Below are 26,638 nucleotides of genomic sequence, written 5' to 3'. Positions count from 1 at the left end.
AATATAGAAGTATGACTTAACACATGAATACACTGAAGAAAAAGATAGGAACGTCTTAAATAAAGGAAAAGCTTTTGATTAATTTGAATTAAGTCACTCTTCATGATTTCAGCAAGCTTCAAGTTGGTAGTTTTCCAAGATGGTGGAGGAGTAGGAGAGCTTAGTTTTGTCTGGTCCCAGGAATTCAGCTAGGTAGCCGTCAAGTCATTTGGAACACCTGTGAACTTAGTGGGAGATGCAAGAGAAGAATAGTCATGTGACCACTTTCTGCAAGGCAGAGGTGCAGAGAAGGGAATCTGAGGTGATATATGGGAAGATAAACTGCAGGGGGAGGGAGCCTGTATAAGCCAGCTCCTAGAAAGTGGTAGAGCAGCGGAGCACAAAACCAGAACTTTCAGAAGTCTGCTCTATGAGGGACATTCCTGCCTGAAAGTTGCCCAGGTGGCGACGTGGGATGGAGTAGTAAGTGGGACAGTGTGGTATCCAGGATCCCTGGGGTCACAGAAAGAACAGGGGTGCCTGGGGGCAGCAGAGTTCCCAGGCATTGGAGCGGGGAAGGCAGCTGCAATCAGCGAGCCCAGGAGGGGGCCCTCAGCTCAGTGTGGCCATGAGCCATGAACTGAAGCACAGTCAGGCGACCGCTTTCTGAGCTGAGGCCCAGAAAGCATAGAACCTTGGTGAGGCCCATTCCTCCCCATAGAGGAACGGCACAGGTGCAGGCTGCAGGAAGTCTGTAGGGTTTGGAGACCTGAGACAGAAATGCTCGGTCACAGGCTGGGTGAGCGTGGAGTGCAGAGGGAGACCAAGGAGACAGGAGTGATTGACTGCTTTTCCCCGAGGGTGCACTGAGGAGTTGGGGCTCTTGGGGCTGCAGATTGGGAGACTGCCATTTTCACTCTCATCCTCGAAAGCCACCTAGAGCAATCTGGGGCCTCTTAGCCGAGCCTCCTGGCAAAGTTGGTGCAGTTCTGCCCCAGGGCAAAGACGTCTGAGAACCAGCGCAGTGGGCCCCTTCCCCAGGAGATCACCAGGGGCATCTGGCTAAGCCTCACTGTACTGATCCCACAGAACTGCAAAACTCCAGCCCTAGGGGAAGATTGTATGTAAAAGCCACGGGTTTTACTCTCATGATTCTGTAGACTCTCAATTTCTTTTTTTTTTCTCTTTCCTTTACAACCAATTTCTTATTTTACTAACTCTTTTTTAAGTCTTTTTTAATTTTCATGTTTACACTTACATTCTATCCTTTCATTGTATTTGATTTTATTTTCATACGTATATTAAGTTTTTCTTTCTTTTTTTTTTTTTTTTTTTTAATTTTTTATTTATGTATGATAGTCACAGAGAGAGAGAGAGAGAGGCAGAGACACAGGCAGAGGGAGAAGCAGGCTCCATGCACCGGGAGCCCGACGTGGGATTCGATCCCGGGTCTCCAGGATCGCGCCCTGGGCCAAAGGCAGGTGCTAAACTGCTGTGCCACCCAGGGATCCCAAGTTTTTCTTTCTTTACAGTTTTGGGATCTAGTTTTCTAGATACACACAGGATCCAGTGTATTGCTCTGTTCCATTCCCCTATCTATATTTTCTCTTTCTCTCTCTTTTTAATATTTATTTATTTATTCATTTATTTTTGATTTCAGGTTTTTTCTCATTTGTTTAGTGTATATTTCTCTAGGGTCTTTGTTGCCATTTTAGTATTTTGTTCTCATTCACCTGTTCTTTGAACAGAATGACAAGATAGGAAAACTTAACCTCAGAAAAGACAGCAAAAGGCAGTACTGACTGCCAGGGACCTAATCAGTATGGACATAAGTAAGAGGTAGGAACTAGAGTTCAGAATAACAGTTATAAGATACTAGCTGGGCTTGAAAAAAACATAGAAGAACTAGAGAATCCTTTTCTGGAGAAATGAACTAAAATCCAATTAAGTTGAAATCAAAAGGCTATTATTGAGATGCAATAATATATAATCTAGCTGTTAGGATAAATGAGGCAGAAGAGAGAATAATGATCTAGAAGACAAAATGATGGAGAATAAAGAAGCTGAGAAAAAGACAGATAAACAACTACTGGATCACAAGGGGAGAATTCGAGAGATAAGTGATACCATAAAGCAAAATAATTGGGATCCCAGAAGAGCAAGGAGAGAGAGAGAGAGAGGCAGATTATACTGGAGAACTTCCCTAATCTGGGGAAGGAAACAGGCTTCCAAGTCTAGGAGACACAGAGAATTCCCCTCAAAAATCAGTAAAAATAGGACAATGCACCAACACAGAATAGTGAAACTTACAAATCTCAAGAGACAAAGAGAAAATCTTGAAAGCAGCTCAGGGGAAAAAGAGGCCTGTAACGTAAAAGGGTAAAAACATTAGACTGGCAACAGCCCTGTCCACTCAGACCAGGCAGGCCAGGAAACACTGTCCTGATATATTCAGGTGCTAAATGAGAAAAATACACACCCAAGAATACTTTATCCAGCCAGGCTCTTATTCCAGATAGAAGGAGAGATAAAAAGCTTCCAGGACAAACAAAACTACAAGAACTTGTGATCACTAAACCAGCCCTACAAGAAATATTAAAAGGGATCCTTTAGCGAACAGAAAGCCCAAAAGTAACAGACCCGAAAGGAACAGAGCAACATACAGAAAGTGACTTTACAGGTAATGTGATGGCACTAAATTCGTATCTTTCCATAGTTACTCTGAATATAAATGGCCTAAATGCTCCAATCAAAAGAGACAGCATGTCAGATTGGATAAAAACACCACATCCATCGATATGCTGTCTGCAAGAGACTCATTGAGACCCAGAGACACCTCCAGATTTAAAGTAGAGTGGAAAACCATTTATCATCTTAATGGACATCAAGAGAAAGCTGAGGTGGCAATGGTTCTATCAGACAAATTAGATTTTAAACCAGAGACTCAACTAAGAGATGAGGAAGGACACTATATGTCATAATTGAAGGGTCTATCCAACAAGAAGGTCTAACAATTGTAAATATTTATGCGCCTGACATGGGAGCCACCGATTATATTAGCCAGTTAATAACAAAATTAAACATGCTGATAATAATACAGGAATAGTAAGGGACTTTAACACCCCACTCACTGCAGTGGACAGATCATCTGAGCAGAACAAGGAAACAGGGGGCTTTGAATGACACACTGCACCAGATGGACTTCACAGAAAACTCAGAGCATTCCATCCTAAATCAGCAGAATGCACATTCCTCTTGAGTGCATGTGGAACATTCTCCAGAATAGATCACATACTGGGTCACAGATCAGGTCTCACCCAGGACCAAAAGACTGGGATCGTTCCCTGAATATTTTCAGACCATGATGCTTTGAAACTGGAACTCAACTGCAAGAGGAAGTTTGGAAAGAACTCAAATACATGGAGGTTAAAGAGCATCCTACTAAAGAATGAATGGGTCAACCAGGAAATTAAAGAATAATTAAAAAAAAAACATAATGGAAACAAATGAAAATAAAACTATTCAAAACCTTTGTGATGCAGCAGAGGTGGCCCTAAGAGGCAAGGATGTAGCAATATAAGCCTTTGTCAAGAGAAAAGAAAGATCTCAAATACATGACCTAACCTTAGACTAAAGAAGCTGGAAAAAGGACAGCTAATAAAGCCTAAACCCAGCAGGAGAGGGAAGTAATAAAGATGAGAGCAGAAATCAATGAAATAGAAACCAAAAGAAAAGTAGAACAGATCGATGAAACTAGGAGCTGGTTTTTTGAAAGAATTAGTAAGATGGATAAACTCCTGGCCAAACTTCCCAAACTATTGTAAGAACATATTCTGAGCAACATAGCGAACAAATTAGGTAATCTGGAAGAAAGAGATGCATTCCTAGAGATGTATAAACCACCAAAACTGAAGCAGGAAGATAGAAAACCTGATGAACAGAGCCATAACCAGTAAGAAAATTGAAGTAATAATAAAAAAATCTACCAGCAAACAAGAGTCCAGGGTCAGACGGTTTTCCAGGGGAATTCTGCCAAACATTTAAGGAAGAATTAATACCTCTTCTTCTGAAGCTATTTCAAAAAACAGAAATGGAAGGAAAACTTCCAAACTCTTTTCTATGAGGCCAGCATTACTTTGATCCCCTAACCAGACAAAGACCTCACCAAAAGGAAGAATTACAGACCGATATCCCTGATGAACACGGATGCCAAAATTTTCAAGATACTAACCAGGGGCAGCCCTCTTGACTCAGTGGTTTAGCGCCGCCTTTGGCCCAGGGCGTGATCCTGGAGACTCAGGATCGAGTCCCACGTCGGGTTCCCTGCATGGAGCCTGCTTCTCCCTCTGCCTGTGTTTCTGCCTCTCTGTGTCTCTCATGAATAAATAAATAAAATCTAAAAAAAAAAAAAAAAAGATACTAACCAGTAGGATCTAAGAGTACGTTAAATGGATTATTCTTCACCACAACCAAGTGGGATTTATTCCTGGGCTGCAAGGGTGGTTCAACATCTGCAAATCAATAAATGTGATACACGGACATTGATAAAAGAGAGGACAAGAACTGTATGTTCCTCTCAATAGAAGCAGAAAAAGCACTTGACAAAATACAGCAGCCATTCTTGATTAAAACTCTTCACAGTGTAGAGCAAACATACCTCAATATGATAAAAGCCATTTATGAAAAGCCCACAGTGAATATCATTTTCAATGGGGAAAAACAGAGTTTTTCCCCTAAGGTCAGGAACACGGTAGGGATGTCCACTCTCATCTCACTGCTGCTGTTCAGCCCAGTCCTAGAAGTCCTAGCCTCAGCAATCAGACAGACAACAACAAAAGCATCCCAGTATCATGCTAATTGAAATAAGTCCCATCAGAGAAAGACAGTTATCATATGATCTCACTCATATGTGGAATTTGAGAAAGCAGGACCATAGGGGAAGGGAGAAAAAAATAAAACATAATGACATCAGAGAGGGAGACAAACCATAAGAAACTCTTAATCATAGGAATCAAATGTGTGTTCCTGGCCCTCCAGTGGGGTGGGGGGATGGGGTAACTGCGTGGTGGACATTAAGGAGGGGTTGTGATGTGATGATCCCTGGGTTATGTAAGACTGATGAGTCCTCCAACTCTACCTCTGAAACTAATAATACACTAATGTTAAATTAATTGAATTTAAATTCTAAAAAAATGTTTGAAAAAATAAACAAGCTTCAAGTTGTAACTGTGAACAAACACCATCCTCTTACATTCAAACAAAGCTCGCCAATACCTGTTGGTTGGTCAAGATGTCAATCAATGGAGTTCTTCCACATTGCTGGTGGCAGTGTACGTCGTGAAGACTGCGATCTTCCAGACCTCAGAAAGCTATTTACCAGTATGTAGAATGATCTCTCTCTTATTTTTTTAATAATAGTAAAAAGTGAAATTTTAAAAATAGGAAAATTTTCACTAATAATAGTAAAAATCAATCCCCAAGCAAGCCAAATAACCTTTGACAGGAGGATGGATAAATAAATACATTGTGGGTTCAATATATAATGAAATATTTCTCCGCAGTAAAAACATCAGTTGCTTGCAACATCGCGGACGGATCTTAACAAGAGTGTTGACCAGAAAGCAAATCCCAGAAGCATACATATGACCTCACTCTGAAGGACACGGAAAAGGAAGAGCAAACTGAAAAATAAATTAAGGAAAAATATATGATGTAGTAAAACTACCGAAAACAAACAAGACACTGATGTACTTAAAATTTAGGACGGTGGTCACCGGAGAAGGAAGGCCAGGGCAAGAGACGAGAAGGGAACACGGGGAGCTTAAGCATCATGGGGAATGTTCTAGTTATTTTGAGCGCGGCGTGCCCGTCTTATTGACGTGCCTTGTGTACTTTTGTATGAATCAAGTATTTTATCATAAACCAAAATGGGTTAAGGGTTCTCCCCGAGAAACCAGCGTTTCCGGATGCTCTTCTTGCTCTTACGTAAGTGCAGCCTTTCAGGGTTCCGGTAGAATTGGACCAGGCCCGAACGCGGCTGGCTTTGTGTGGTGCGCTCACAGATTCCTCTGGGTGGTTTGACGTCATAGATTGAGGTCCTCGTTGATGGGAAGCTTCTCTGTTTCTTAGGATGAATCTGAATTCAGAGACAAACTCACCCCGATTACTGTTTTTATGGAGTACCGGTTGGATTACAGAACGGCTGCGGATGCGACAGGCTTGCAGCCCATTCTTAACCAGTTCACTCCGGCCAACGTCAGTCGACAGGTACTCTGCTACCTCCCACTTACCGCTGCTTTTATGTTTTAATTTTTGAAAGTCTTACGGTTCATCTTTTTACGTATCATCAGGGATTGCTTTTACAATGTTGGGTTTCCGGTCAAAGACGCCCGCGGGGAGGGAATCCGAATTTTCGCGGCAGAGTTATTTGAAGCCGCTCAGTTACATGCAGAGGAAGAGAGAGTCGAATTTCACACACATGAAACAGTGACATAGTTGAAGGAGAACAAAGTGCCAGTGTGTTTACCTAGTATTTTAGTATTTTGATGAACAAGCTTTATATCTATGTTTTCTCTGATTTACATTTTAATTGTAGAGAACGCTGTATGCGTGCACATACGCAGCTGCTGAATCTGTGTCATTTAACCGATTCGTGTATGTCGTCATTTCATTCTAATTAAATTGACATTTAAGATCTGTATCCTGTAATTTTACTCAGTGTAGCTGCATATACCGTGTGATTTGGAAGAGTAAATTAAACCTTTCTTTATTTTCCCCCTTTAAATCATGTTCTCTCTTGTTGTCTGCCCCTGGCCTTGAAGCTTTTTGAATATTAACAATAGACAAACCAAGAATGGCCTCATCTTTTTTTTTTTTCTTTCTTCTTTTTTTTTAAATAAAGATTTTATTTATTTATTCACAAGAGACCCAGAGAGAGAGGCAGAGACCCAGGCAGAGGGAGAAGCAGGCTCCATGCAGGGAGCCCGACGTGGGACTCGATCCCGGGACCCTGGGGTCATGACCTGAGCCAAAAGGAGATGCTCAACTGCTGAGCTCCCCAGGCATCCGTTTTTCTTTCTTCTTTAGAAAATTTTTAGATTCTTTCTCTAACATTCCGCCCAACATCTTCTGCTACTTCCCACTATTTCTCTTTTGGGTTTTCCATGCTGCCCCAGCCTCCAGATCTAAAGGGAGAAAATTCCGGTTTTTGCCTATTTCCCCTGCCCTGGGGTGGTTGACTGCAGTGCTTCTCGTCCCTTTTCCTTCATCGCCTTCCTCATGGCCTTGCATATGCCGGGCTCACGCCCAGTTTCCATTCCCTTTGGTCCTCCTGCACAATTGCTGCTGGGTACCCGTTGCTCCTTATTCTTTTACGCTCTGCAGCTTTATTCCCATGATGTTGGCAGAGGCATCGTATGTAACAGGAAATTCTAAAAGGGAAATTTGTTTTGCCCAAGATCACACAACTTAGCAGCAGCAGGTTCAGGCTGACTCCTCACTTCTCTTCTTTTTTCTTTTAAACCCTCATTTCTTAACTTTGTTTCCCGTCTATAGGGCACTTCATTCTAAAATCATGACGCCTTAATTTGAGGTAGAACTAAAAGGTTCCAACTAATTGCATTATAGCCTATGAATGTTTTTCTTCTTTTACATTCTTTTTTTTAATAAATTTATTTTTTATTGGTGTTCAATTTGCCAACATATAGAATAACACCCAGTGCTCATCCCATCAAGTGCCCCCCTCGGTGCCCATCACCCAGTCACCCCATCCTCCCACCCACCTCCCCTTCCCCCATCCCTAGTTCGTTTCCCAGAGTTAGGAGTCTCTAATGCTCTGTCTCCCTCTCTGATATTTCCCACTTATTTTTTCTCCTTTCCCCTTTATTCCCTTTCACTATTTTTTATATTCCCCAAATGAATGAGACCATATAATGTTTGTCCTTCTCCGATTGACTTACTTCACTCAGCATCATACCCTCCAGGTCCATCCACGTAGAAGCACGTGGTGGGTATTTGTCGTTTCTAATGGCTGAGGAATATTCCATTGTATACATAAACCACGTCTTCTTTATCCATTCTTGACTAGCTGCACTGGCCTGTTCAAAAGTAAGCAGCCATGGGGCTCCTGGGTGGTTCAGTTAGTTGAGCGTCCGACTCCCGATTTTGGTTCAGGTCATGATCGCAGGGTGCAGGGTCCTGGGATGGAGCCCTGCGTTGGGCTCTGTGCCTAGTGGGGAGTCTGCTGGAGGATTTTGTCCCTCCCTCCCCACCCCCTCATGACCCCACACGTGCTCGCACTTTCTTTAAAATAAAATTTTTTTAAAGCAGCCATGATACTTTTTATATTCAGGGATGCAAACAAATGCTCTTCTTTTTTAGGCCCATATTCTGCTAGACTGCGGTGAGGACAACATCTGCAAACCCAAATTGGAGGTTTCCGTAGATAGGTAAGCCTTACTCCAAGCAGTAAACACTCCAACAGATTTAAATGGAGGAACACACTCTTCTATGCGAAGCAATAGTATATTTTAATGTGAACTAGTTCTATTGGAGGATGATTCATGACGTCTGTAGTAGTAAAACTATCAGTGTTGGACTTTAGAAAAATAAACGCTGTTTTCACTCGTTGCCTGGGTGGACAGATCCATTTCCATGCGGGGTGAGTAGTGTTAGCATAGTAAACGTCGTATCCTCTTAAAGGCCTATTTCATTGTAGATACCTCGTGAGCTACAGGAATCCGATTAGTATTTTATGATTTATAAATCTCCATGACCATTGTGAGAATCATGGCAGGGATTAGTTCAGCTTTTAGGAAAAAAAAAAAAATGAGAGAATTAATCAGCACCTGCCAAGAGATACAAAATCACTTGAGTCATCCTATGACTGGGGCTGCTCTATTAGTGGCGTGAGAGCTTTCTGTTACCGAGAGGAGCGTTGGATTTGCACCCAGCGTGCTGTTTCCAGTTTTCTGTTGAGCTGCGAAATGGTCTTAAAATATCTTGAACATGTCAGTGCTGCCTGTGCATTTCTCTTGTTTCTTTGAACAACCGGGCCCTCCCCGCGCAGCCCTCTTTCATTGTGTCGATTCGTGTTCACTCGTAGTGATCAAAAGAAGATCTACATCGGGGACGACAATCCTCTGACCCTGATCGTCAAGGCCCAGAATCAAGGAGAAGGTGCCTACGAAGCTGAGCTCATCGTGTCCATCCCCCCGCAGGCTGATTTCATCGGGGTCGTCCGCAATAGCGAAGTAAGCAGGCTGCCTCTTTAAAAATCGAAATGCACTCAGGGGTCTCGTTAACGTTAATGAGTCAGCCCTAATGAGTCCGCCCGCCCGCTGGTCTCCTCAAGGCTGAAAGCTGGGCCACAGTGGCTGTCTTGCTTAATTCCTCTCAAGCCTAATACTTTGCATAATGCATTGAGAGGACATTTTTAGAATTGCCAGCTAAGTGCCTGAAACGAGGTCAGATAGATAAAGTCCCTGTGCCTCTCCATCAAATAATTTGTTAGGAGTAATAAGGTTATTTATCTAAATCCCCTAGGAATCTCTCAGAAATATCCTCCTATGTGGCCCTGTACACAGTTCAGGCTTCTCTCAGACCTGCCCCCTATTTGCCCTAATAGATGGATGAAGTTATAAAACAAGAAACTGAACTATAAAGTTGCATTATATTATCTAGGAATTTTATAGTGTGTGGCTTCTTCTTTTTTTTTTTTTGTCATTAATTTATTTTCCTTTCAATCTTTTGTTTGTTTTTGTCTTTTTTTTTTTTTTTTTTTTTTTTTGTCTATCAAAGGCCTTAGCGAGACTTTCCTGCGCATTTAAGACGGAAAACCAAACCCGCCAGGTAGTATGTGACCTTGGAAACCCAATGAAGGCTGGAACTCAAGTAAGACATTTAAACTAAATGGATTTTATTTTTCTTTTAAAGAAAAAAAAAACCGCATATTTTTCTATAGGTTTGTCCAGAGAAATTATCTTTATAAATACTTCAGAACATGTCTTTGTTAAGTTGGTTTTGGTTTAGAATGTGATGATTCGCAGAGTTTGTTTGGTTTTGACTAAGATGATCCAGCGATGGCTTGTGCCGTTACACGGTCTTCAACTTGCCAAAGGGGTTGGGAACACGGGTTAAACTAAGGACAAGGATCCTGTATCCTAAATGACCTCCAGAAGCCCTGCCTTCTCTTACCCTGTTAGTTCAGTGATTTCCTTTAAGAACAGTTCTCCCCTGCTGGAGTTGGGATGGTTGTGGTCGGAAGAGTTGTGATGGGCGTGGAGAGGTTCGTTCGGGTGGTAGCCCTTCCTCTCCTGCCTTGCGTAGCCAGGTTCTCTCGCTCTTTAAACCCAATCACTTATTCCTTCCTGCTCCATTAAGTTGTTAAGTTCCTGTCACCAAATCAGTCTGCAGAATTGCTGTACTTTTCACTAAATCAAAAAATATTTACTTTGGCATTTTTTAAATAAAATTAATATGGGGTGTTATTATGGGGAGATAAAATTACAATCTGTTAATAATTGTTAAATAGGGCCCCTTTATGGATTGGCCCACGTATCTTAAAGAGATGCAATAGAAGATCGGATTTAATTCTTTGTTGGAGTGCTTTCAGTTTTATTACAAACTCAAAAAAACCCGATTTTGGAACAAATTTTTTTTTTTTTTTTTAATTTGAACATGGAATTTAGATTTCACTGATTGGACATTGTTTTAATGAACATCACTATTTCTTCCTCCCCCTGCAGCTCCTAGCTGGGCTTCGTTTCAGTGTGCACCAGCAATCAGAGATGGATACTTCTGTGAAATTCGACTTACAAATCCAAAGGTTTGAAAACGACTTTTCTTGGCTTGTAGTAACTATTGAGGAAATACTGTTTGTTCATAAATATACAATGTAATATAATCTGAATGTTATGGAAGAGAATAGGCTAAAATTTTGGTATTTGATCATACCATTTTTTATTTTTTATTTATTTATTTATTTATTTATTTATTTTTAAAAATATTTATTTATTCATGAAAGACACAGGTAGAGAGAGAGGCAGAGGGAGAAGCAGGCTCCATGCAGGGAGCCTGACGTGGGACTCGATCCCGGGTCTCCAGGATCACACCCTGGGCTGAAGGTGGTGCCAAACCACTGAGCCACTCGGGCTGCCCCATGATTATACCATTTTTTAAAATAAAACAATATTCATTGTTCTGTATAAATATTAACGTAGTAAATGCTTAAAATATGGAAAATCTAGAAACATACAGAAAGTAATAATTACCCATACTCTTGTGAACATTTTGTTGTTTATTATATCCATTTCTTTTACAGAATAAAATTCTTTTTTTACCTGAACACATCTCTGTATGTTTAACCATTTCCTTATCGGTGGACATTTAAGTTGCCCCTAATTTTTTTTTTTAAGACTTTATTTTGAGAGAGGGAGCGAGCAGATGAGCAGGAGGGGGTCAGAGAGAGAGGAAGAGAGAGAGACTGTCAAGCAGACAACGTGCTCAGCACAGAGCCCAACGTGGGGCTTGACCTCGTGACCATGAGATCATGACCTGAGGTGAAATCGAGTCGGACGCTTAAGCCACCGACCCACCCAGGCGCCCCTGCCTCTAATTTTTTTTTTTCAAACTGTGATGAATATCCTTGTAGAAAATATGTTTTTCATTATACTGTTTTTAGAATCAGCATTTCTATCATAAGAAAAATTTGTTAGTTTCATGCTTGTAAAACAAAAGTAAAGAAGTAAAATTTGGTCATCTTCTTGGAATGAAGTGCTAATGAAAGTTATTTCAGAAAGTTTTTCCTTTGTCGCTTTTAATTCGTTCATTTTTAGTTTCTCTGCACTTGCCTCTGTATGTCTTTGATGATGAGGATGAGCATGCTCCGTTCAGGCCTAAATATGTATTTCTCTTTTTCAGCTCCAATCTCTTTGACAAAGTAAGCCCAGTTGTGTCTTACAAAGTTGACCTCGCTGTCTTAGCTGCTGTTGAGATAAGAGGGTCAGTATGATTATGACTTGAGTGTCTCATTCTTGGGAGTTTTAAACTGCTTTAAAATGCAATTACTTTTTAAAAGCAGCTACTAGGCCCAGTCACTTGTTTTTGGGGAGTATCCCTTCGAGTTTCACGGTAGTTTTGCTAGGGCTATAGCTTCTGTGGAAAGAAGCTCGTAGCTGCATTCCAGAGCCCCCAGATCTTTACTTGGTAACCCTCTGGAAATGAACCAGACGTGGCAACGGCAGGCACAAAATAAGTGTGTTGATTTCTTATGCAAATTCATTTACCCCTTCACTGTGGCATGAGATTCAATAAAGAGTAGTTTGCGTGTAGGTGTATGTGCCTATTCATGTATACAGGTGGCTTTTTCTTTTTCTTTTAAATTATATATATATATATATTAATAGTTTTGATTTTATTTATTTAGTTACAGGTACTTTTGAAAATGAACTGACCATATCATTTTGGTATTCATGGTCGATTTTCTTTGGTCATTGTTTAGAGTCTCCAGTCCTGATCATATCTTTCTTCCAATTCCAAACTGGGAGCATAAGGAGAACCCTGAGACTGAAGAAGATGTTGGGCCAGTTGTTCAGCACATCTATGAGGTTTGCAGTTGTTAGCTTAACCGATGCACGGTAGAGAGCCTCTAAAGGGGAGAACAGCAAGGCGACTTATAAAAAAACAAGTCTGATCAATGATTATGAAAACTCTGCATAGTTTCGAGACGTATCAGAGATGTCTTTGAATTTTTTCCCTATTCAAAAGTTCCTTTTTTTTTTTTTTTTTTTTTTTGACGAGTAGCTTCAAGTGGTTAAAGAATGCACTTTATACGAATTGTTGCCTTAAAACCACTGAGTTCTACTTGCATAAAAGCAATAGGCCATCGTTGAGTATTTTCCTAGGGACATTTTGCAGTTCTGACTGAAAATGGAACGTGCCTGTAGCAGATCTTCCCAATTTTCTGCCTCTGCCATCTTTCACTGAAAACTTTTCATATTTCCCTCCTGTTCACATTTTCATCCTGACACATGTATGGCCCTACACTAGAGACAGATGTTGAGTTTGAGCTCCTTTGCCTAGTAATGATCATGTTGTAATGTCAGAGTAACTATGGAAACTGCCGTTACTCACATCCTCTTGCTGGTGATTCCTAACGTTGATGTAGGAGGAGGATTATGGAATAGATTTTTGCTCAGAGTATTTACATTTTCTTTTCCCCCCTAGCTGAGAAACAACGGCCCAAGTTCATTCAGCAAGGCAATGCTAAATCTTCAGTGGCCTTACAAATATAACAATAACACTTTGTTATACATCCTTCAATATGATATTGATGGGCCAATGAACTGCACTTCGGATATGGAGATCAACCCTTTGAGAATTAAGGTGAGGTGCTCCACAGCAACTCTTTATTATGATGATATTTCTTTCTTTTCTTTCTAAATCTATGAGAGAAATGCATGAAGTTAAAACAATTAAGATACAAATCCACTCTACGAAATTATTTTACTTCCTAACCCACTACACTAAGGATTAAATCGTTTGTTTGTATGACGACTGAGGATTAATTCTTCACCCCGCAAAGTCCTACTGAAGCATGTATTTATGGGGTGACCCGGTTTGACGTTGGTTCTGTTGCATTGTGGCTTATCCACCTACGACGTTGTGTCAGGCGTGTTTGGTTGTTGAAATTTTTGTTCCGGGTTAAAGATCTAACATTTTACTTAACCTGGCTCTTTTGACTTCCGCGACGTAGAAAAATGTCATTTTGTGGAATTTTGTACTTTTGGACCTAAGTCCTCTCCATCCTAGCGCATGTATTTGGATAAGAAGCTATTGCCCAATGTGGGGTAAGGAAAGTTAAGAAAACAGAACAAAAAGTGTATAGTCCTGACTGACACTCGTCACAGCTGTGCACCGCGAGATTTCAGGCTGTTTCCCTGTGTTTTATCAGATTCCTCTCTGGCTGTGCGAGGGAGAAAGTCATGGCTAGGCAGACGTGACCCTTTTCCACATATTAAGGACTCGAATCTTTATTCTCTGTGCTTACTTTCCACCATGAATTAAGTGGTGAATTTGTCACAACACGCTTTCAGTCACCCTGTGTTAATCAGAGATAGCAGTCGATGCCAAAATGCCAAGGCAGGATGTTTTCCGTCACCGTTCCCCACCCGTTTCTCGGTTCCCCAGATCTCAAATTCGCAAACCGAAAAGAATGACACCGTTGCTGGGCAAGGTGACCGGAACCATGTCATCACCAAGCGGGATCTCACCCTCCGTGAAGGAGACGTTCACACTTTGGTAAGCGCCACCTCGACAACAAGCACTTTCAACATTTAAAAATATGTGATTATAGAACCGATGCCAGAGAACATTTCAAAAATAACAACAGCTGTGCCTGGGAGAGCTACATATATTTTTACACTATTTTTCACTCCTCTTACTTTCCTTGCTCTTAGTCAAATTAACACCAGATTTTCTTCAAATGGTCTATCTTTATAGATTGCTGATAAAAATATTTATGTTCCCACTCATTCTCCGGCTGGACTCTAACTGACCTCATCCTAATCCTGGAGGCCTTGGTGCACTCTTGCAAGATAAACCCAGGAGGCCACTACAAAAATATATTACAAGAATAATCAGCATTATGATCAACCTTGGTTGAGGCAGCCTGTGTAAGGACTATAGTTTTATCAAGCGGCTTATTTAAGTTTTTGAAATTTGGGATGCCCGGGTGGCTCAGCAGTTGGGCGCCCGCCTTTGGCCCAGGGCGTGATCCTGGAGTCCTGGGATCGAGTCCCACATCGGGGCTCCCTGCATGGAGCCTGCTTTTCCTTCTGCCTGTGTCTCTACCTCTCTCTGTGTGTCTCTTACAGATAAATAAATAAAATCTTTAAAAAAAAAATAAGTTTTTGAAATTTAACAGATCTGCAACCCAACAGCTGGTGGAGAATCCGGCGTTGTGTTTATGCTCATTAGCAAATACCAGTTACATTCCCGTCACCAGATTCCATAGGGCTTCTTAGTTTCCATCCACCTCAACCCCCAGGGACGTCAGGCACGATTAAGCACATCCTCCTCTGTGGAACACCCCTCATTCTCTTTCTTAAAGACACTATTCTCTTGGTTTTTCACCTCCAACGACCGGCTACTTCTTAATCTCCATTCGCAGACCTTTAATTCTGTAGAGTGTTGCCGGGCTCACATCTCAGGTTTCTTAGCTGCTCCACGAACAGTCCTTCACCGGATCTGTGCTGTCCAATACTAGAGACACCGGACACATTCAAGTGTTCAGGAGCCACCCGGGGCTGGTGGCTGCTACCTGGGGCAGCAGAGCTAGCTCCGTACTCGTGAGTCGTATCCTTGTAGGAAGCTGTAATCAGACGCTGCTGCACTAGAGGACATTTTCCACTCTCCGGGCTGTAAATACTCCCTCTGTGGAGATGGCTTTGATTTATATTTCCAACCTGATCCTATGCATTGAGCTCTGGACTCCATTATCCAGCTGCCTCCTGGAACTCCTCTTAAATATTTAATAGGAGTCTTAACCTTAATCCCAAGAAGGTACCCCTGAGTTTTCCCAGCCCTGCTCCTTCTGCAGTGTTCCCCAGTTTAGCGAATAACCAGTCCCATTCTCTGTCCCAAACCTGGTAACTGTGCTGGACTCCTCTTTCTCCCTTAAACTTCACGTCCTCTATATTAGCAAATTCTGTCGATTTCCACTTTCAGAACACCCTGAATCTGGCCCCTTCTCAGCAGCTGTAGCACTGCTACAGCCTCACCCAGGCCACCTTCCTCTCTCGCTTGTTCCATACCTGCCTTTGTGCCCACTGGTTTATTTGGCACATAGGAGCCACGGTAATCCTTTCAGATAGAGAACGGGTCATGTTGCTCCAGGGCCTTCCCGTCTACGTCACAGGAAACCAGAGCATGCAAAGCCTCGAAGCCCTACAGCATCTAGGCCCTTACAGCTTACTGGCTGCATTTCCTCTCCTTACCCTGCTCCTCGTGTTTTGCCCACCTTACTTTTCATTGAATGGACATTCCCAAACGTGCTTCTACATCTAGGCCTCAAAAACTGTCTGTCTGCCTGGAATGTGCTCTTTAGGTGAAATGCTGTTTGTCCGGATATCCCTGTGGCTTATGTCCCCATCTCCTGCCAGTGTCCTTAAATGGCAGATTATGACAGGACTTCCCCTAACCCACCCGTGTGAAATTGAAGTTACTTTTAGCCCTCGCCCCCCTTTTGACCCTCTTCTCTATCCTCCTACAGAACCTACATTTAAAGAACAATTGAGATAAAACTTTTACATAATATAAAATTCACCATTTTAAAGCGTGTGATTGAGTGATTTTTAGTATATTCACAACATTGTGCAACCACCACCATTCTGATTCCAAAACTTTTATTTTATTTTATTTTATTTTATTTTATTTTATTTTATTTATTTTATTTTATTTTATTTTTTATTTATTTTATTTTATTTTATTTTATTTTATTATTTATTTTATTTTATTTTATTTTATTTTTTAATTTATTTTATTTTATTTTATTATTTTATTTTATTTATTTATTTATTTATTTATTTTATTTATTTTATTTTGTTATTTTATTTATTTTATTTTATTTTATTTCTTTTCTTTTATTTATTTTATTTTATTTTATTTTTTTATTTATTTTATTTTATTTTATTATTTTATTTTATTTATTTATTTTAATTTAATTTAATTTTATTTTATTTTATTTTATTTTATTTTATCTATTTTTTATATTATTTTAAAAAGAAATACTGTACCCGTTATGCAGTTGCTGCCCATCCTTCCCTGCCTCCAGTCCCTGGCCACCACCAGTCTGCTTTCTGTCTCTAAGGATTTGTCTGTCCTGGACACTTCATGTAATGAAGTTATACAATACGTGCATGGCTTTCGTGTTTGGCTTCTTTGACTCTGTGCGGTGATTTTTCAGCATCACCGTGTCATAGCACGTCGTAGTACTTCAGTCATTTTTATGGCTGAATAATATTCCATTCTATGGATATGTGATATTTTGTTTGCCTATTTATTGGTTGTCAAACATTTAGATCGTTTCTACTTTCTGTTTATTTTGAATAGTGCCGCTGGGACTCTTCACGTACATGTTTTTATGTGGACATGTTTTCAGTTCTCTTGGGAACAAACCTAGGAGTGCAATTGCCGGGTCATATGGGAACTCTGTTTAACTTTTGAGGAACTGCCAAACTTTTCCAAAGTGTTTGCATCCTTCGACATTCTCAGCCAGCCCTGGATGAGTCTTTCAGTTCCTCCAGGTTCGCCGTCACTTGCTATCGCCTTAAAGAAAATTCTCTTTGTTTTATGGTCATCCTTGTCAGTGTGAAGTGCTGCCTCATCGTAACTTTACTTGTATTTTCAACTAATGGTGTTGAGCATCTTCTGAGTTATAGCTTCTTTTGAGAAATGTCTCTTCAAATTCTCTGCCCAGTATTTTATTTTATTTTATTTTAAAGATTTTTTTATTTATTTACTAGAGATACAGAGAGAGAGAGAGAGAGAGGGAGGGAGAAGCAGGCTCCATGCAGGGATCCTGACATGGGACTCAATCCCAGGTCTCCAGGATCACACCCTGGGCTGAAGGCGGCACTAAACCGCTGAGCCACTGGGTCTGCCCTATTTTTTGTTGGTTTATTTAAATGTTATTTATTTATTTGAGAAAGAGAAAGCAGGGAGAAGTGGGAAAGGGAGAAAGAGAGGGAAAGAATCCTAAGCAGACTGCACACTGAGCACTCGGCCCACCTGGGGGTTTGATGCCATGACCCTGAGATCATGACCTGAGCTGAAACCAAGAGTCAGTCACTCAACCAACTGGGCCACCCAAGGGCCCCATTTTTAAATTGGGTTGTTTGCCTTTGTCGTTAATTCCTAAGGAGTTCCTTATATATTCTGGATACTTCCCTTTTCAGAGCTGTTATTGCACATATTTTCTCTCATTCTGTAAGTTGTCTTTTCACTTTCTTGATAGTAAAAAGTTGTCAAACTTGAAGAAGTTCAGATTGTCAAGTCTTTTTTTTTCTTTTGTTGCTTCTACTTTTGCTGTCACAGTTAAGAAACCATTGCCGAACCTGAGATCCTGAAAATTTACACCTAAGTTTTTTGGTTTCCTAAATTTTATACTTTTGACTCTTCTATTGATCTATACATGTATCCTTGTTCCAGTACCAAATTGTTTTATTATAGCTTGGCAGTAAGTCTTTAAATTGAGAAGTGGGAGTCCTCCAATATTTTCTTCCTTTTCAAGATTATCTTAGGTGTTTGAGGTTCTTTGCAATTCCATACGAATTTTAGGGTCAGCTTGATCATTTCTACAGAAAAGGTAGTTGGAATTTTGGTAGCAGTTTTGTTGGATCTGTAACAATTTAGGAGTATTGTCTAAACATTAAGTCTTTCAGTTCTTGAACATGAGATATCTTTCTATTTATTTAGGTCTTCTTTGATTTTGTTCAAAAATATTTTGTACTTTTAAGTGTATGCAGGTCTTGCACTTTCTTGTTTAAATTACTTCTTTTTTTTTTAAATTACTTCTATGTATTTACTTGGGATGCTCTTTTAAATAGAATTGTTTTCTTAATTTCATTATCAGAATCTTCATTACTGGTATAAAATAATATATGTAACTTTATATATATATAAATGTGTAATATATAGCTTTAAATATAATATGTATAACTTTAAATGTATTTAAATAATCACAAGTTATTTATATATCAATCTTGTATTCTGTACCTTTTCTGTACTTATTAGCTCTACTAGTATTCTTGTGGATTCTTTAGTGTTTTCTGTATATAAGAGCCTGTCATCTGTGAATACAGACAGTTTTAGTTCTTCCTTTCAAACTGGGATACTTTTTATTTATTTATCTTTTTCCTTGCTTAATTGTACTCCCTAGAACCTTCTAAACAATCTGAATTAAAGTGTGATGAGTGGGGCAGCCTGGGTGGCTCAGCAGTTTAGCTCCTGTCTTCGGCCCAGGGCGTGATCCTGGGGTCCCAGGATTGAGTCCCACGTTGGGCTCCCTGCATGGAGCCTGCTTCTCCCTCTGCTTGTGTCTCTGCCTCTCTCTCTCTCTGTCTCTCATGAGTAAATAAATAAAATCTTAAAAAAAAAAATAGCGTGATGAGTGGGCACTGTTGTCTTGTTTCTGATCTTAGGGGAAAGCTTTTGTCCTTTCACCATTAAGTATGATCTCCGTCACAGGCTGTTCACAGATGCCCTTCCTTAGGTCAAGAAAGCTTGGCTATTCCTTGTCATTGACTGGAAGTGCCACTTACTAGATAGCACTGACATGTTTAATACGGTTTGACCAACACATACAAGGTGGCTATTATCTCCTATCTTTACCCGCCTGCCTTCAAGTTACTGATAAAAACACAGAGTGTAGCAAAGACCATCAGCATGCCCCTCGATTTCTATAGGTCTGACCTGGATTGGCTATTCAAGATTCATCCTGGTTCTTCTTCCTTTTCGCAGGTATATTGTGATCTGATTTTTCGGTCCTACTGTAGCATCGTGCTCTGGGTTTACCTGAGAATGTCAACCTCTAGAAGAATGTTGACTTCTAGAATCCTAGAATGTTCCAAGAGAATTGACTTCTGGCCACAAAAATAACATCTTTTAATATTATAGATCTTATCCTTATCTAACAAATCACGTTAAAACCAACCCCTTTATTTTGACTTTATTTTTTTAAGTAGGCTCCTTGCCCAGCCTGGAGCCCAACATGGGGCTTGACCTCACAACCCTGAGATCAAGAATCAGGCGCTCTAACCGACTAAGCCACCCAGACGCCCCTAAAAGCAACCGCTTTTCACAGAAAGCGTTCATAGATTCCATGGTTAGCCTATTCATTATTCTTAGAAGGCAAAGGGACCTCTATCAGCTCTTCAGCCTTCCCGTAAAACAACTAAAATGCCTAATTTTCCTGCGTTCAGGAGATGATAGATCTTTTCTTATAAGCAAAAAACTTGTTTCGGCAGGGTTGTGGCATTGCTGAGTGCCTGAAGATCGTCTGCCAGGTTGGACGGCTGGACCGAGGAAAGAGTGCCATCTTGTATGTGAAGTCCCTGCTGTGGACGGAGACCTTTATGAACGTAAGTAGGTAGACGGACAGAGCATTTGCCAGTCTATCCATTTTCTCCAAGACATGAAAAAGGCCTCACATCTAGGAAATCGTTTTACTGTTATTTCCATACAGAAAGAAAACCAGAACCATTCATATTCTCTGAAGTCATCTGCTTCTTTCAATGTCATTGAATTTCCTTATAAGAACCTTCCAATTGAGGATATCTTCAACTCCACATTAGTAAGTCACCGATTTGGGGAAATGGAATAAATACACCCAGTACCATGCCGTAGATATTTTTTAAAAATTTACTTTAAATAATGACACCTTAACTATTTTGATAATTTAGTACCTACCAGGCCTATAACCTAGTTTAATATCATTTTACTCCCTCGCCCTACAATTAGGAAAGGTAGACCTTTGCTTTAGCATCCCTATGGAAGAGATTCCAGGGGAGGGAGCTTGGGGAATTTTTCTTCGCAAAGTTTAGAAAGTTGGAAATGAGCTATAATAGGTGAAGGCTAAAGATTTTAAAGATCTATAATTTGAGGATTAAAAAATGGGACAGACACATCGCAGTTGGATTTGATTATCTAAAAATCACCTCAGAGGTACCTTGACGTTCACCTGCCGTTGGGCAGCTGCATGCTGTCGGTACCAAGTGTATCGTCACAAATGACCACATGTAAGAAAAGAAAACGTGAATACCGTTAAAACAAAATGTAATGGGCATTCAGACATTTGCCGGGTAAGTCAGCGACCTGCTTTTAAAACTCAGAACCTCCCCCCACCAGGTTACCACTAACGTCACCTGGGGCATCCAGCCCGCACCCATGCCCGTGCCCGTGTGGGTGATCATTTTAGCGGTGCTGGCGGGATTGCTGTTGCTGGCTGTCCTGGTGTTTGTGATGCACAGGGTAAGTGGCGGGCTTGGGAGGCAGGGGAAGGTGAAGCCGAGGAAGAGGGCGAGGGAGGACGGGAAGGGAGGAGGAACAGAAAAGAAGGGAAGGAGGGGAGGGCGCGGTTTTAATAGTGCGTGATGAGCATCACGTATCTGAAGGAGAAGAGTTGCACACGGTGCACTGACGTTCCCCCGGTGGTCGGACAGGCCCTCGGTGCTTGTAATCTGCTTCAGTAATGTTGGTTTTTCTTCGACTGACAGATGGGCTTTTTTATTTTTTATTTTTTATATTTTATTTTTTTTCAGATGGGCTTTTTTAAACGTGTCCGGCCACCGCAGGAAGAGCAAGAAAGGGAACAGCTTCAACCTCATGAAAATGGCGAAGGAAACTCAGAAACTTAACGGTCATTTTTAAGTCATGCTACGCTCTGACCCGTCAGAGTTTCCGACTTCATCATAGGTTTCAGTTTCCTTTGCGAGGAATAAAAATTCCAAGACTGTACTGCTGACGGTGCCCGTTGGTGTTAACCACACAACAAGGGCAATGGGTGTCAACTTTTTTGTCATTACTAAGTTCAAACGTACGTGTAATACACACCACTGACTTGCGTTTTTAGGTATTTAAATAATGAAATTTTAAGCAATAGTCGTTCTTCAATGTACATAAGACAAGGAGCACCTGAGTTACCACTTTCTATAAGATAGGACCTCCTACGATGATTATTTCTGATTTTGTGTGATTTTGTGTGTTGTTGCTTTTGTGGTTTTAAGGCAATCCATATTTGGACCTTAGGAGCCACATCTTTTGTACAGGAGCTTACTGTTAATACACATTACACTACAGTTGAGTTTTTAAGCTACTAACTTTATAACTGCATGAACTTGGATTTTAATATTACCTGTGTCGTAGAACTTTAAAAAAAAAAAAAAGCATGATCCATCCAGGTTCTTTCCTGTAATAGCAAAGGTATAGTATTTTAATATGAAAGTTGGGTACATGCTATTGTGTTTTTATTTTTGTTTAATCCACTCCATTTCCTTACATTTCAGTTTGTATACGTTTAGGTTCTATTTCAAATCCTTTAAGCCAACCTATACTAAAAATTCTATGATCAAAAATGCCTCTTTTGTGTAATAGTTTTAATTTCCGCTACTCATCATCATGCTTAAAGCCATATGCGTTTGGAAATCATTTCTGAAGTACAGAAATTCCATTGTATTAGTCTGGCTATCTGCAATACAAAAAAAAAAAATATATATATATATATCATTTAAGTTAAAAGACTGTAGTTCTTTGATAGACTTGCTTATTAATCGTACGCTCTTAGAGCAAGAATTTTGAGTCTAGATTAATTTATTTTCTTCCTATATATGTAATCTTCCTTATTATCTCTAAAACTTTACTGAGAATGGGTTAAGATCAATGAAGAATCTTTATAATGTGCAGGAACCTGCACCCGACCTCCAACCCCATGAGAAATGCGTGGAATTGAAATTCTTAAAGTAGCTTGCTGGTTTGCTTCCGGCAATAATAGCATGATGCTCACACGGACATTACCTTAGCTTAGCAAGGGTATCATCTGTAAAACCAGTCTCAGCTACCAAAATAACGTAGAGTAGTGACTTTTATAAGCAATACAAGTTATTGGGAGCCTTTTAAAACTTTTATAGTTTTATTAACATAAATTACTTTTTTAGAATTTTTATTTTTTTTTTTTTTTTTTTTTTTTTTTATTTTTTTTATAGAATTTTTATATAACAGCTGCACAGGTAGCACATTGTAATTTTATCTGCCTGGAGGGTGATGATTCTTCTAGAGGAATAATGTGATTTAGTCACAGTTCCTCAAGGTCTGGGAACGACTATTAATTATACCTATTTTTGTGCAATTACATCATGTTGTGCTTTAGAAATTGAGAGTTTAATAGGTTTTTAACTGCTGTCCTCATTAGGCAAGGATAAATATTTCCCTTAAATAATTGAATATTTTTCTATGATTTAAAAATAATTGAAATTTATCGTGCCATGTCTTGTGTTCGAATTCCTCACACAAGGGGCTAAGCTAGAATATATTTGTAAAACAGAGGAACGTGAGTTATATACGTTAGAACGTGACAAGACCCTGTATTCAGCTTAGATGAATTTCAAAATTAATAGATTTTGTAGCATAGGTTTTGCTAGTAGCTCAAAAGATCTTAGTCATATGCAATAACTATTTTTATTACCAGTAAGTCTAAAGTTTTTTAAGAAAAAATATTTTTATCCTAGGATCTTCACCAAACAGTCACTAAGTTGACGACTTTCACTTTATACCTGTTTCCCCACTGAATGGTAGTCATCCCTGAAAGTAGATGTTGGATAGAAATCCACTCTTCACAAGAAATGTTAGTTTGCTTTTGCACGGTCTGTTCCTCCTGTGGCCTGTAGCTCAAGGTATAATCATGTGTGGGAGACTGAAGGATATTGGTGTTGGAAGCATGATGTTTTAAGTTCCCTTTTATGAAATGTAGTTTTGAGCAATAGTATTTTCTTTTAAAAAATGAAAACGTGTATCTCTACGGAACTATGGTAGAAGTATGATTTGGAAGCTTACACTTCGAGGAAAATGTTTGGGAAAAAATGTTGGGATTATTTTTACCCCAAAGCAGCATGTGAACGTATTTGGTTAAAAACGTCAAGCAACAGTTCTATGAAAACTTACAATTTTCAAACATTTTTAACATTTTTAAATACTACTGTGTTTGTGATTCATTGAGATTTAAAATGCATTTTGAGTAAAATTTGAATAACCTGATGAGTCTTAAAAAACAGTATTTAAAGCATGTAATATTGGTAAGAAATATTGATACTCTTGTCAATTTCTCACGTAGGCATTTATTCCAGAATTGATAGCTTGAGAGAGGGATACTCTTTCCCTCTTTGCCCCTTTATCTTTCTCTTGTAATGAATCATTATTATAATCGTCATATAGGTCTTCATAATTCCAAAGTGTAAAACAGTTAAAACTTGCGTCCCACAGTCTTACCTGTGTTCTGGAACTACTGCTTCGTAGCGAATTTTCACCAATACTTCATATAAAGTGAAAATGTAAGCATTTGTAGAAGAGACTGCCCTTCTACCGGCTTCCTAAGAGGGCCACGGAAGGTTTGTGACGGTTAGTGATGGCCCCGAGGGAGAGTTAAGTGGCAAAAGTAGAGCATATAAGAGATCAGCTACTTTTTATAAGGCGACCTCCGAGGTGATAGACGGTCCGGTGTCGCGTGCCAACCTCGGAGAAGAGGAAGGCCTTCTTGAAACCCGGGTACGACCTTCGCCGATCTTAATGTCACTCTGTCTGTACCCTTGGGTGGTTTGTATGTGCGGTTAGTTTGGTCAACAACAAATGTGAAATTCAAAAATTGATTATAGGCTCAAAAAAGGCAAAAATAAATAAATAAATAAATAAATAAATAAATAACCTAATGCTCAGTGTTTTGGAGACCAGCCCTTTTACCTTGTCGGTCAGCTAGCTTGAACAACACACCCCAGGCCTCTACGCTTGTATTTCATTGCGATTTCTGATTTGTAATGAACTTCTTGGGGGAGGCGTCAAGTCCTTGATTTCTGTTGTCATTGTTCTCAAGTGCAATATAACAATATAACCAAACCTCGTGCATTTTCAGAGTCGCTGTTAACGTAGTAAACCTAAACTAAACAGATTCATTAAAATTTTGGTTCGTAGGAAGGAGTGATTCTGCTATGGATGAACGAATGAAGTTACTTACCCCTAAGAGGTGCGTTCTACGCTTTATTCCAGGGCATGAACTATAACCTACTAGTTTTGAAACACTTTTGAAATATCTTGAAGTGGCCTGGAAGCTATATATATATATGGAATTAACTTGCTGCCTAATAACATAGAAAGTGGTTTTCTTTGTTTAGCTTCTCTTATGATCACCCACATTGGGTGAGACCTAAAGCGCGTGTCTTCTAAAACTTGTCATTTGCTGACTTGACTGGAGTTAGTGAAAACCGGTACGGCTTCGTTTCCACTGTGTAGCTTGTGTCTGTTCAATAAACTTGAGCATATGGTGCCACTCTCGTGTGCGGACCTTGTATCTTCCCCCGTGACGTCGTCTTTTTAATCACGCGAGCCCTCAGTAATGCGCCCAGAGGATGCCCTCAAAGAGGTACCTCTGGATGTCTGAGTTCTTGAAATACGAGTGATAGTTATTTGAAAAAAAAGTAATACAAAAAGAGCGAAAGGAAGCTAATGTTAAAATACACCGGTCACAAATCCCAGAATCCTAGACCTGTTAAGATTTAAAAGGGGTTTCCAGTTCCGATAATGGCAGGGCAGCTTTTATCAGGTGACAGTGGCGAGCGATGAACAAAATAAGGGGGCACAGAAAGCCTTTTTGGAAACACTGAGGTCACCCAAAGCTGGCAGAAACTGGAGGGGATGTGAGCCTTACTACGAGGGCAGCGCCCTCTCGCCCGGAGTTGCTTGGTGTCGCTGGAGGGCGCGGGCCCAGGGGCCCTGGTGTCCTGGAATGACGGGCCCACCGCCCGGTGGGAACGACGAAGGGAAGGGGCCACCCTGTGGGCCGGAGGGACGCCTCCCCCGACCCTGTTCTGACCCTGGTCCTGCAGCGAGACTCCAAGGAGCCCCGGAGGAACCGGCCGTGGGAGGTGGGGGAGCCGGGCGGGCGTCCAGCTAGTGGCCGCCGGGGCACGGGCCGGGGTCAGAGGGTCACCCAGGAGGCCGCGGGGAGGCCGCACCGAGGGCAAGTGCTGGCCGCCACCGTGTCCGCCCCGGGCTGGAGAGCAGGCCGTAACGCCGGGTCCTGCTGTGGGAGCCCCTTGCTCCCACGGGCGGCCACGGCCACGCACAGTGCACGTGGGTGTCGGCGCACATGGGGAGACCGGGCGACCGTACTCCTAGCTTGACGGGGAGTCAGTAGGGCCCCGCACACACCGTAGCACACGCAGCTTCACGTCACCGTGACCACTATGTTGGCGACTCTAGGAAGATGCAAAATGATGGGCACTTCAGGAGAGACTGGAAGTGAGTAAAGGACTCCGGTGGGAACCTTAGGACTCAAAAACATGCAAAGTCTGGCATCACACTCATGGGAGGGGGTTCCAAGTGCACAGAAGACAAGGAAGAGCCGGTGAGTCTCGGGGGCCCCGGATTCACTGCAGCAGGTGCGGGTCACGGGATGAACAGCCTCAACCATGGGTCAGTCTGGGCGGGAAAGAAGGAGGCAGGAGAGAGAAATGGGGGGCTGACTGCAGACCAGAAAGGGGCCGGGGGCTGTAAATGCAGCAACCGAGCCATTCTGGAGGCTCAGCGGAGCCTGGACAGGACACTCGCCCCCCCCCCCCAAGGGCCTCTGGAGCCAGGGTCTGCACCACCCCCGGGACCGGGGCCAGTGTCCCAAGCTCACTTCCGTCCCCCTGGCCCGGGACATGCCCTTGTAGGGGGGCCGCGGGGCCTGAGCAGCAGCCGTGGCAACAGGGGACCCCCTGAGCACCACTGGGGGCCAGCGGGAACCATGCGGTTGCCTGGGGCCCTGGCCAGGTTCCCTCAGCACCCCGGCCCGGTCCATCCCGTGCCAGCCCTGCTCCGAGAAGTGACTCGGAAATTGGGGCTGTTTATGCAAAGG

At 41.2% G+C, this 26,638-nt stretch overlaps 1 protein-coding gene across 2 annotated transcripts in view; it reads left to right on the top strand.

Annotated features, from left to right (window-relative positions):
- The window catches only part of ITGAV (integrin subunit alpha V), an 87,691-nt gene extending 62,625 nt beyond the window's left edge, over positions 1–25,066 (top strand). For both annotated transcript variants that reach the window (XM_072810855.1, XM_072810854.1), the window contains exons 18-30: positions 6,109–6,246; positions 8,359–8,426; positions 9,083–9,230; positions 9,778–9,870; positions 10,725–10,804; positions 11,899–11,979; positions 12,479–12,584; positions 13,204–13,362; positions 14,167–14,277; positions 20,004–20,117; positions 20,222–20,329; positions 20,884–21,006; positions 21,297–25,066. In XM_072810855.1, the coding sequence (XP_072666956.1) occupies positions 6,109–6,246; positions 8,359–8,426; positions 9,083–9,230; positions 9,778–9,870; positions 10,725–10,804; positions 11,899–11,979; positions 12,479–12,584; positions 13,204–13,362; positions 14,167–14,277; positions 20,004–20,117; positions 20,222–20,329; positions 20,884–21,006; positions 21,297–21,392 (1,425 nt within the window). In that variant the 3' untranslated portion in view covers positions 21,393–25,066. The remainder of the gene's footprint in view (positions 1–6,108; positions 6,247–8,358; positions 8,427–9,082; positions 9,231–9,777; positions 9,871–10,724; positions 10,805–11,898; positions 11,980–12,478; positions 12,585–13,203; positions 13,363–14,166; positions 14,278–20,003; positions 20,118–20,221; positions 20,330–20,883; positions 21,007–21,296) is intronic.
- The last annotated feature ends 1,572 nt before the right edge of the window (positions 25,067–26,638 follow it).

The sequence above is a fragment of the Canis lupus genome, chromosome 34, assembly GCF_048164855.1.
Source record: "Canis lupus baileyi chromosome 34, mCanLup2.hap1, whole genome shotgun sequence".
In the NCBI taxonomy this organism is placed as follows: domain Eukaryota; kingdom Metazoa; phylum Chordata; class Mammalia; order Carnivora; family Canidae; genus Canis; species Canis lupus.
Note: the sequence above shows the minus strand (reverse complement) of the source record. Positions and strands in the feature narration are given on the sequence as shown.